Below are 12,873 nucleotides of genomic sequence, written 5' to 3'. Positions count from 1 at the left end.
TGGCAAACTAGGCTGCACATTGTAATCCCCTGGGGAGCTTTAAGAATTTCTGCTGTCTGTTCCTGCCCCAAAGATTTTGACTGAGAGGCTCTGAGGTACATCTGTTCATTGAAATTTTTAAAAGCCCTCCAGAGATTGTAATTTGCAGCCCAAAACCACTGATTTAACTGATTCTCGATCATTTTAGTTTTTTGAAATGCTCTTGTGGATACTGCCCATGAGGCTGGAGGCCAAGCAAAATGGACAAAACAAGTAGTTCTGCAAATCCCGAGAGGGGTACTGTTATATGTGCCTTTCCTCAGAACTGGGGATTCTGACAGCCTTTTGTACCATCTCCACTGGAAAGATGTTAAGGGCATTTGATGTTCACGAATCATCATGAGCACTCTTTGAGCCCATGTGTCCCCAGTCTCCTCTCTACACATCCCCCCTCTACTTTTTTGGTCCTAATGTTCAACTTGCAAAATCTGATATGTGGCCTTCCTCTGTTATACCCTTAGCAGGAGGCTATTGAAAATGTGGGAAATAGAAGAATGTTTGGGAATTAAGGGGATTTTTGCTTTTCTGCTGTTTGCCTTTGGCCCAAAACCTGCTTTGCTTGGACTTTCTAAATGACCCAGAAAGTTCCTTTCAGCGTAATTAGTTCCTCTCTTTACCATTCACAGGAACAGGCTTGGGAAAAATGAATAACTATTGTCACATAGTAGATGCCTCTAAAGGAAATGAGTGTAATTTACAGTTTCCGCTCACTCCTGCGAACACTGCCTACCTACTCTAGTCTTGGATTCAGGCAACCACCACAGGAAACCCAAGCCCCTGTTCCTTTTCTAAAGAATTCTTGCTTCTTGACAACATAATACATGGAAAATAAAGAACATAGTTAAGTACCCATTTTTAATATTGCTTCACTTTCCCAAGAGCCCCTTTTGTTTCCTTATCACCTGCTGTCCCTGTGCAGTAGATGTTAGTTTGAGTGCTTGGCATTTTCCTTGACTATTTCACTGGCAGAGAAGCCTATTTCAACCTGCAAAAGGCAGAGAGAAACATGAAGGAGCTGAAAGAATTATATAAAGGAGGTGTTTGTGAATTACAAGTCTCTGAGAACGACCTAACACTTGCTTTGGGCAGGTAAGATCTGGGCTTGGAGAAGCTGAGGCTTTTGTGAATGAGGCTTGGAATTACATGATATAAGGGAGAAAAATATTTAGAGCAAAAAAACCCAGAAACTCAAATGATAATAAAAGAGGCTCATATTTACCAAACGGATACACTGGGCATTTTGTGTACTGCCCCATTTAATCCTCACAACAGCCATTGAGGTGGTATGATTATTATTTTATTAAAGGGGGGTGGTCAAGGAGACTGAAGCTGAGGTTAAACAAATTGTCCAAGATAACATAGCTTGTAAATATTGGATCTGTGATCTGAACTCACTAACTCTTAGTCTTCCTTATACTTGCCTCTCACACTCACTCTAATATTGTATTTTTCTCTGAATTGCCACCTATTTTTGTCATGACATGTGACATTTTAGATGAAGGAACACAATGAAGACAATTAACTGGAAGCTGTGAAAGCCATGCACAGCATGTACATTTTTAAGGAAAGTTCTGTTCCATATGAAAACAAAGTTCATGGAATTGGTTTAAGCCAGAACAAGATTTAACTGTCTTGCTGTTGACTTAGAGATCCTCTGAGAATCAGAATATTTAGAAATGAATGTGGGCCCATCAGATTATTAGAAGAAAAAGAATAAAGAGTTTACTGTTCCCTAGATTTTTCAAATATCTTTACATCCTTGAAAGCAATCTGTTTCCAAAACCATAAGCACTTGGCACAGTAGGGTATATGACTGAATAGTAGTAAATGAAATACATGCGTCATGTCTGCGTCCTCTAAACAACCATGAATCTAGAAGTCAAATGGGAAATGGGGAGATGTTGGAATGTCCAGAACTAAATCAAACTATTGACTTAAGTCCACAGGGCAATAAATTACAGTCTGGTGAATGTCTACTCCTGTCACATAGGGCCTAAAGTTTTTCTGCCTTATGTGAAAGATAGTCTTATTCTTTTTTCAGAAAAACTCTGGTGCTCATTTTGTTCATCCATTCTCCAGTATTTATTGAATACCTTTTTTATGCATGTCCTGTTCTAAGTGTTAGAGTGCCTACTAAGTATAACTACATACTAGACACTGTTCTAAGTGCTTTACATAATTTATTTTACTTAGTCCTCATGACAGCCAATGAGGGTAGGTATTTCTATTATTTTCATTTAGATAGCTTTTCATTCTGCCACTCAGGCTGGAGTGCAGGGTGCAATCAGAACTCACTGAAACCTTGAACTCCTGGGCTCAGCCTCCTCAGTAGCTGAGACCACAGGCAAGACACCACCATACCTGGCTTACACATATATTTTTAATTCAACTTAGGAATACAAATATTGGAGTCAGGAGGAAGGAATATTGATTGTATATCTACTATATGTTGGGTGATTTTACACTTAATATTATTCTTCACAACAAACTTGCAGTATAAACTCAATTGTTTTATTTAGAAGGAAATGTAGGCTTATAGAGTTTGAGAAAGCTCATAATTACCAGAACCAGCTTTGAACTACCCATGATCTCATTTTACCTTGCTGTCTCTGGAAAGATAAACCTCAATGAGATATTGTTTTATCCTCATTTAAAAAAATTATATTCCCAACTCTGTTGTGGAAAATTTTGAAAATACAGACAGGTATGAAGAACGAATAAGCCGATTGTGATACCATCACACAGACATAACTGCTATGAACATTTTGAACAGATATATATGGATATCAATAACTGTATCTCTATGTGGATCACAGTCTAAGTGCAGCTTTATATCTTTTTCCTTTTAGCACATTTTTAATATCTTCCCATATCTGTCTAAAAAGAAAACATGACTTTTAATGTCTCTGAGGTATTTTATTGTATGATATGCTATAATTTATTTAATCACTCTCTTGGAATATTTACATTTTTTTTCTATCCTCACTCATTTTTAACTGAGGAGGAATTGGCCAAATTAAATGGAACAAAACAAAGCAAAAACTTTCTTTGGCCTGAAAGAGAGGGAATCAGAGGTAATAAAATTTTATTTTGATTTTAGAAAGTCTATGTTTATGGGTAAATTATCCCATCTTGTGAATTCCTGGAAGCCATTTTTCCATTTGCTTTTTTTAAAAAATTAGACAACAGCACGACATAGTAATGGGTTTAATGAGTGGTCGTCAATGAAATCTGATGGGTAAAATGCAGGATAATTGGAGTTTATTTACAGCAAGGCTGGATTTTTGAGCCAGCTACCAAGATGATGGGCCTGTGAAGGCCAAATTCTTTAATTCTTGGAATCAGTTCCTTTTGTGTCTGCAAAGTAAGTGGCCTCTCTGTGACTTTCTATTTTCATCCCTTTTCTTGCAGAGCCTCCTTGGCCATCCACAGACTGAACCTAGCTCTGGCATACTTTGAAAAGGCAATTGGCGATGTTATTGCTGCCAAGGGTGATAGGACGTCAGATCTGATCAGCCTGTACGAGGAAGCTGCTCAGATAGAGCAGCTAAGGAGGAACCACAACCAGGCCATCCAGTACTTGCAGCAGGTCAGTGGGTTGGCCAGAGCCCAGGCTGGGTTGCCTTGTTTGGCCCCAGGCTTGGTTCTCAGGGCCAAGGAAGCATGGGCTTCTCAGAAGAACAAGGGCTGGAATTGATTCTGTTTTAACCCTGACTTTCCTCCAGATCCACCTAAGAGCCCTTGATCAGACCTTAAATGACCGGGCCAGAGAACACTGACTCAGGTGGGCGAATGTGCTGTGTCATTGGCTGTGCAGACAGCACTCCCCCTCCCCCTCTTATCTCTGTTGGTGCTGTAAAAAAGAAGCAAAATGTGAGTCTACTCCAAGGAAAAAAGATACAGGGACAACCGAACTTAAATCTTCAGCAAAAACAAAAGGCCTTTTTAAATGAAAAATCATGGTATTTTAGGGTAATGCTGTCATTTGTACTTTAAACTAGTCTAGCTGATTATATTTCCAAACCTAAGGTTAAACTAACAAAAGGGTGTTTCACTTGGAGGTAACTAACTTGACAAATGCCCGGGGGAAAACAAAACAAAACATAGGAAGGAATGTTGAGTCTATTATATTAGGGTACTTTTATGTATCATGTACTTGAAGCTGCTAAATTCACCTTTTCTCTCTCCAAAGGAGAATGCTGCCTGTGGCTTCAAGTATCTCCCACAGTGACAAACATCAAAATACTGGATATCCTGTATCATAGAAAAGGTGCAATGCAATCTAACAGTATACATGAAAACAGACTCTGAAGAAAAGGCATTGCAAACAATCTGACAGTCCACGATTATAAACATCACACAGTGGAGAGATGTCAGAGAATGCTGCTGTGAAGGCAGGGAGTCCACTGCTTACAGAGAAAGCCAGTCTGGTTTTTGTGTTCAAGACTTTCTCAAAGCAGTGGTCAGATCAGAATGAATAAAACAATAAATAGCAGTGTTTCCCAAAAGCACCAAAAGATAAGAGTTAAAATTTATGGAATGCTTTTTCTAAGTGCCCTAGAGGATATATCGATTCATTTAATCTGTACAATAGCTCTATGAAGTAGGTACCATTATTATTTTATCTCATTTTAAGGATGAGAAAACTGAAGCACAAAGAGTTATAGCTAACTCAGCTGACATTGTATAGCTAAGAAATAGTAAAGCAGGGATTTGAACTCCAAATCTGACCCTACAGCCTGTATTCATAACAACTCTGCTCTGTGTCTTGGCTCCAAAGTCTTCCCTGATAACCCCTCAGCTCTTTGAAACACCTCACAGTATTTGGCCTATGAAATATTAAGCACAGGTGGTTCTTTTGTGGCTGGTGGGTGTGGACTCAATGTTTTTTTCTTTCTCTTTTCTAAGTGTTACTCCTTCCATTTTAGCACAAATAATATAAAATCTAACACTTTTTTAGTGCTTACTATATGCTGGGTGGTGTTCTAACCACTTTACGTATATTAACCATTAATTTATTTAATATTTACAACAACTTTTTGTAACAAATACTATTCTCATTATCCCTGATTTACATTTACAAGACTGCCTTCAAGACTGGAGTTCAGTCCAGTGAGACTGAGCTAAGGTTATGACTTTATTTTTGCTATGAAATCTAATAAAAATTATACTAGCCAACATTTATTGAGAACTTACCATGTGATGAGTACCGTGCCCTGTGCTTTGCATATACCATCTCACTTAATCCTTCCCAAACCCTAATCAGTGGGAATTATATATTCCTTCTACGAATGAAGGTGAAATTACTTGCACAAGACTCATAGCTAGGAAGTGGCAGAGCTGGGACTCAAACTCACCTCTCATCTAAATCCACAGTGAACACTGTCATTGGGTGCTTACCTTGTCATGATTTTCTTTATTCCAGGCTCATTCTGTCTGTGTTTCTTTGTTCACTGAAGTCAGCCCCAAAACTGCAGAAATAAGTGCGTTACTGGCCAAAGCTTATGCCATGTCTGGAGAGGCCCAGCACAGGGGTAGGTAAAAGAGGTAGCCTTGAAGTTATTTCCCAGTCACATGAGGGAAGCACATTGGCAAACAGCCTATCTAAGATTCTAATTAGCTATTTATTCCTGTAATGGAAAAATTAGGTGGGTCACAGTCTCATACAAAATCAATTACACATTAATTTAAACCTGATAATATACCCCCACATTGATTGGAATGTCAGTAACAAATAAATCATCTGATTTCTACATCCTCTATTTATTTTGAATCTCAGCGAGATTCACCTTCTTAACTAATAGATATCACACATACTGTGAATGTGGCCTGTGCAGTATCGGTTGATGAGGACATCAAGTGATAAATGGGTAGAGCTTTACCTCCTCCACTTTCAGTCTCCTTGACTCTTTTCCTCTGGCTGACAAGAGAGAATGTTTGTTAGCAGAATTTTCTTGACCCATATTCAATAGTTAGATACTGGGGGTTGCAGAGAAAGCCAACTGATTAATTTATGCTTCAACAATAGTTCTTTGTCTGGCAAGGTCATCTTTTTGAAAGTGGGTGGCTTTGGGAGAGACACAAATGAACCAGTGAGGGAGGACAATGTATCATTCTGTGCTGGCTTGATCAGATTAATGGACACTGATGGATTCAGTGGCCTGTCAGGAGGAATTTAGGCTTCATGAAGAATATAATTTGATCATTTTAAAACTGTCTATTTTCTTTGCTTATAAAAGTAACCTTTTTGTGTATGTTATTTTCCAGTTAGAGAGAGGGACAGAATTATAAAGAAAGCTTTCCATCCTTCTTTTTTCAATGCTTGTATTCCCCATGTCATTAAGTAAACTTTTTTTTTCAGTTTGCAAAAGTTTTGATCTTTTAATTATTTTTTAAGCATAAACATCCATTGAAGACTTCCTGATTCTTTGTTTTTCAGCTAATCATCTTTCTCCTTTTAAGATTTCCTTGTCTATATTCACAGTATATATTCTCCATACAACTTGAGCTTTTTAAGAGTAGTCTTTGTGGTTACAAGAAATTTAGTCTGTAAATATGTACAAATTTTAGCTTTTTTTTTAAGTGAGAAAAAACAAGCGTTTATGTTTATAGAGTTGAGAGATTTCAAGGCCACCTCATTCTTTTCTTATATACTAATTTTTAACTTTAAAAATATAGATTTTTATATTATATCATTCATTAAATTCCAGGTGGATTAACATTTTATGCACCAAAACTAAAAAAGTAAATTAATGAGAAGAAAATACAGTACTGGAAAACAAATACTAAAATTAAAAATTGGAGGAAAGAATTTTTCTAAGCACACAAAGACATACCATAAAAGAAGAGTTTGATAGATTTCATTACAAAAAGGTCTAAAGTTTCTATCTGTCACAAAGTACCATAAATAAAAGTGAAAACAGTGTAGTCAAGATGAACAGATAACCTGAATAGACCCATAACTATTTCTTTTTAATAAATTTGTAGTTAATCTTTTAAGAAAGAAATCTCCAGGCCCAGATGATTTCACTGGGGAATTCTGTCTAGCATCTAAAGAAGGAATAGCACCAATTCTACATAATCTGTCTCAGAAAACAGAAGAGGAGAAAACACTTTCTAATTTTATGAGGCCAGTATTACCCTGATATCAAAACTGGGCAAAGACATTACAAGAAAAAAGATGACTACAGTTCAAGACCTTTCATGTGTGTAGATGAAAAAAGCAACAAAATATATAGCAATATATAAATAATATACCATGATCAAATGAGATCCAGTGTGTTTAGGGTGGTATGGTCACAGACCACCGTGATCAAGTGAAGTTTTTTCTTAAGGATATCACACTGGTTTAATATTCAAATCTCAGTCAGTTTACCTCTACCATATTAACAGTCCAGTCATGGAAAGCTGATGATTTTATCAGTTGTTGCAGAAAAAGCATGTGACAATATTCAACATCCATTCATGATGGAAGGAACTTCTTTAATCCGACAAAAGGCATATACAAAAAACCCTGCAGCTGATTTCATGCTTAGTGGTGAAAGACTGAGTACTTTACCCCTTAAGATCAAGAACAAGGCAAGGATGTTCACTCTCACTGCTCCTATTCAGCAGAGTACTAGAAGTCCAGCAAATGCAAGAAGGCAAGAAAAATAAAATGGTCCCTATTTGCAGTCAAAATGATTGTCTCTGTAGAAAATGACAAATAATCTACAAAAATCCTAGAACTAATATGTTTAAGTGTAGCAAGGTCACAGGATACAAGGTCAATGCACAAAACTTAATTGTATTTCTATATAGTAGCAATGAACAACTGGAAACAAAAATTTAAAAAAAATCACAATAGCCCCATCCCTGCAAATGAAATATTTAGGTATAAATCTATCAAAATATGTACAGTATTTATGTGCTGAAAACTACAAAACTGATGAAAGAAATTAAATATGACCTAAATAAATACACATACTATGTATGGATTGGAAGACAATATAGTAAAGAGATCAGTCTTCCAAGATTGATCTGCAGATTTAACATAATTATAATCAAAATCCCAACAGAAGCATTTGTAAATATAGACAAGCTGACTAAAATTTGTGTGAAAAAGCAAAGAAATTAGGATAGCTAAAATGGTTTTGGAAAAGCATACAGTTGGAGGAATCATAGTACTTGATTTTAAGATTTACTATAAAGCAGTAATCAAGAGAATGTGGTATATTGGTGAAGGGACAGATACTAATAACATATCTCTCTATAATCAGACACCAATAATATCTCTAACAGAGATAGAGTTATTGGAACACAATGTAGTACAGAAATAGACCTGTATAATTATGGCCAATTAATTTTTGATAAATGTGCAAAAGTAATTCAATATGGAAAGGATAGTCTTTAAAACAAATGATACTGCAACAACTGGATACCACATGCCAAAAAAAATTGGACTCTTACTCATGCCATACACAGACATTAATAATGGACATTGTCCTAACTCTAAGAGCTAAAATTTATATTTACATAGAAAAAAATAGGCTTTAAAAAAGTACCAAGGCCTGGATAAAAACTAAATACAGAGGCCAAGGTGAGAAGATCACTTGAAGCCAGGAATTTTATACTGGCTTGGGCAACATAGTGAGACCCCATCTCTACCAAAAAAAAAAAAAAAAAAAAAAGAAGCTGGGTTTGGTAGCATGTGCCTATAGTCCTAGCTACTCAGGAGGCTGAAATAGGAGGATTGCTTGAGTTAAGGGTTCCAGTCTGCAGAGAGCTATAAGCGTGCCACTGCACTCTAGCCTGGGTAACACAGTAAGACCCTGTCTCTAAAAATAATAAGACCAAAATTCATGTGGAAAATAAGTTTAAATCATACTAGTAATTACAAAAATAAAAGCAAAGTTACTGTTTTTGTCTAACAAATTGTCAAAATTTTAAAAAATGATAACACCAAGATTGATGAGATTTGATAAAAACTCTGGAGAGCAATTTGGCAGGATGTCACACATTTTAAAATGGTATGTATCTTTAAAAATGCAAGATCAAAATTTCACCCATCCTATGCGAAAATTTTAAAAATTAAAAAATATATAGCAGTTGGCAAATTCATAACTAGTAGGAGTGAGTGTAAATTGATATTAAATTTGGAGTCTAATTTGATAATATCTAGTAAAATTTAAAAGGAAACATGAATAAAGATGTTCACTGTGTCACTGATTGTAATTGTAAAAAATAACCCAAATATATATATCGATAAGTAAAAGGAAACTTTGGTGTATTCACTACATGGAATTTTGTAGTTGTTAAAAGAACTGGACTTGGGCTGGGCAGAGTGGCTCATGCCTGTAATCCCAGCACTTTGAGAGGCCGAGGCAGGTGTTTTGCCTGAGGTCAGGAGTTTGAGACCAGCCTGGCCAACATGGTGAAACCCCGTCTCTACTAAAAATACAAAAATTAGCCAGGCATGGTGGCAGGCGCCTGTAATCCCAGCTACTCAGGAGGCTGAGACAGGCGACTTGCTTGAGCCCAGGAGGTAGAAGTTGCAATGAGCCGAGATCACGCCATTGCACTCCAGCTTGGGTGACAGAGGGAGACTCCGTCTCAAGAAAAGAAAAAAAAAAAAAAAAAGGACCGGACTATATCTATAGATATCAAGGTTAATTTTTTAAAAGTATTAAGGAAAAACAGTTGCATTTTTAGGACATACAAAATAATACTATTGTTTATAGTTACATTTAGGTAAACATTAAACTACAAAGTAAGATTTCATTAAAATGTAAACAATATGACTTTGTGAAGAGATCTGTAAATCATATCCACACATACATGCAGTCAAACTGTATAAAATGGTCATAACTATTTGATAGTGCTGGAAGTAGATAAAAAGAACAAATTGCAAAGCATTTATTTTGAAAAAACTGCTGGAGCTTTGAGTAAAGAGAAAATCGGTGGCCCTCCTGCCTGGGGCTGCTTCCATCCAGTGCCCCAGGTCGGTCCATGAGAATTGCAATGTTATCACCACGGGCCGCACAGGAGAACCGGCAGCTTTGCTGGCATTGGAGGCAGACTTAATATGATGAAAGGGATAAAAACACACAGGTTTATCAGATAAAGGGGGCAAACTCTGGAGGAAATGAAAAGAGGATCGCCTGCATGTTGACACTAGCCTGAAGTTGCTGTTCTGGCTGGTGTGAGTGGCATCAGAAATTTTAATGGGGAGACCACAGAAGGGCTAAATGAGCTCTCCCCACATCCCTGGATACCCACAAAACTACATACATGTGTAGGGGATACTTGAAAGCCTAATAAAGAGTAACAACCAAAGAAGACTTGAAATGTGTGAGAGCTTGGAATGCATTTTTGTCTACATACAGAGCAGTTGACAGGATGGACGACATATAGGCTGAAGGTATTTAAGCACAACCTCTGCCCAAATCAGTAGGTCAACACTAAGCTATGCAGACACAGGAGTGAACCCCAGAAATCCAGATTAAAAATAATAAGCACTAAAATCTGAGCAGAAACTTCTGGTTTCTGGTCTGGTATATAAGGAGTTTGGAAGTCATCACTTTATCCAAACAACAAGTAAAAAGCAAAATGAAATATTAACTCCTCTCAGATCTGTCATAGAGAACTAAGGTCACATGGCAAACCAGTGCCCCACAAATTGGAGAGACAGCAAAATAAAGAGAATCACAATGTACCAAAGTAGAAATCTATCTCCACAGGAACCAGTTCCACAGACTTGATGTAAAGAAATGTTAAAAGAAGTTCTTCAGAGAAAAGGAAAATGATACAGAAATTCATAGGCACATAAGGAAAGGAAGCTCACTGGAGAAGAAATGTGATCATAAAATAAAAAACTCATTTTTCCTATTCTTAATCTAACAAATAATAGTTTGTTCAAATTAGGAGCAGAAGGCAGGGATTAGGATTATTTTGTTATTATAAGGTACTATATAATGTTATTTGTAAGTGAACTTGGAATGATTGTAAATGTATATTGAAAACTCCAGGGCAACTACTAAAAAGAGTTTTTTAAAAAAGTGTAACTGATATGCTAAAAAGAGAAACTGGAATATATGAAATGCTCAATTTAACAACAAAAGGAGCTGGGTGCAGTGGCTCGTGCCTGTAACTCCAGCTACTCAGGAGGCAGAGGTGGGGGGTTTGCTTGAGCCCAGGAGTTTGAGGCTGCTGTGAGTTATGATCACACCATTGTACTCCAGCCTAGGAGACAGAATGAAATCTTGTCTCTAAAAAAAAAAAAACAAAAATAAAATTTAAAAAGCAAAACCACAAAAGGCAGGAAAAGAGTGAAAGACAAAAATATGAACAAAGAAAAAGGACCAACAAATAGAAAAGTAACAATATGGTAAATCTTAATCCAACTATATTAACAATTATTTTAAACATCAGTGGTCTAAATAAGCCAACGTAAAGAAAGATTTTCAGAGTGATCAAAAAACAACGCCCAACCATATGTTGTCTACAATAAATCCACTTTAAATATAGAGACACATAGATTAAAAGGAAATGGATGGAGACAGATACACTATACTAACATTAATCAAAAGAATGCAAGAGTAGCCATACTAGTTTCAGCCAGAACAAACTTAGTGCAAGGAAAGTTATCAGGGACAAAGAGGGGCATTACATATGATAAAGGGGTCAGTTCTCCAATAAGACATACAATCCTTAATGTGTACGTGCCTAACAAGAGTTTCAAAATATTTGAGGCAAAAACTGATGGAACTGTAAGAAGAAATAGATGAATTCACTATCATAGTTGTACTCTTCAATACCCCTTGTATTAGTCAGGGTTCTCTAGAGGGACATAACTAATAGGATAGATACATATATATAAAGGGGAGTTTATTAAGGAGTATTAAACTCACAGGATCACAAGGTCCCGCAATAGGCCATCTGCAAGCTGAGGAGCAAGGAAGCCAGTCCAAGTCCCAAAGTCTGATGTTTGAGGGTAGGAAGCATCCAACACAGGAGAAAAATGTAGGCTGGGAGGCTAAGCCAGTCTAATCTTTTCACATTCTCCTGCTTGCTTTTATCCTAGCCACAGTGGCAGCTGATTAGATTGTACCCACCCAGATTAAGGGTGGGTCTGCCTCTCCCAGCCCACTGTCTCTAATGTTAATCTCCTTTGGCAACACCCTCACAGACACACCCAGGATCAATACTTTGCATCCTTCAGTCCAGTCAAGACACTGAGTATTAATCATCACACCTGTGTATCAGAAATGAACAGATACACAGGCAGAAAATCAGTAAGGACATAATCAAATTCAACAGCACCATCAATCAACTTAATACAATTGACATCTATTGACTACTGTATCCAAACGATAGCAGAATGCACATTCTTCCCAAGCTCACATGGAACATTCACATGATAGACCACATTCAGGGCCATAAAACACACCCTAACAAATTTAAAAGAAAATGTACAATGTCTGCTCTCAGACCACAATGGAATTAAACTAGAAATCAATAACAGAAAGATACCTAGAAAATCTCAAAATACTTGGAGATTAAACAACACATATCTAAATGTGTGGGATAAGAAGAAATCTCAAGAGAAACTTTAAAATGTTTTGAATTAAGATTTTTTTGAAAATGAAAACAATGTAAAAATTTGTGGGATGCAGCAAAAGTAGTGCTTAGAGGGATATTTATAGCATATTAGAAAAGAGATCTAAAATCAGTAATCTAAGTTTCTATCTTAGGAAGCTAGAAAAAGAAGAGCAAATTAATTCCAAAGTAAGAAGAAAAAAATAATAAAAATTACAGTAGAAATCAATGAAATTGAAAACAGCAAGTCAATGAAGA

General features: G+C 36.6%; 1 protein-coding gene across 13 annotated transcripts in view; it reads left to right on the top strand.

The window, feature by feature from the left end:
* TTC23L (tetratricopeptide repeat domain 23 like) overlaps nucleotides 1-12,873 on the top strand; it is a 62,583-nt gene that overhangs the window by 26,598 nt on the left and 23,112 nt on the right. For 11 of the 13 annotated variants that reach the window (XR_001717770.4, XR_001717769.4, XR_010157260.1 and 8 more), the window contains 3 exons: nucleotides 1,003-1,128; nucleotides 3,451-3,628; nucleotides 5,465-5,573. Coding sequence is in view for 9 of the 13 variants with exons in the window: in XM_063811343.1 (XP_063667413.1) it covers nucleotides 1,003-1,128; nucleotides 3,451-3,628; nucleotides 5,465-5,573 (413 nt within the window). In the remaining 4 variants the exon portion in view is untranslated. Of the gene's footprint in view, nucleotides 1-1,002; nucleotides 1,129-3,450; nucleotides 3,629-3,764; nucleotides 3,841-5,464; nucleotides 5,574-12,873 lie in introns of those variants that run through there. The other 2 variants (XM_063811340.1, XM_063811342.1) reach the window with 2 other exon arrangements.

The sequence above is a fragment of the Pan troglodytes genome, chromosome 4, assembly GCF_028858775.2.
Source record: "Pan troglodytes isolate AG18354 chromosome 4, NHGRI_mPanTro3-v2.0_pri, whole genome shotgun sequence".
Taxonomy (NCBI): domain Eukaryota; kingdom Metazoa; phylum Chordata; class Mammalia; order Primates; family Hominidae; genus Pan; species Pan troglodytes.
Note: the sequence above shows the minus strand (reverse complement) of the source record. Positions and strands in the feature narration are given on the sequence as shown.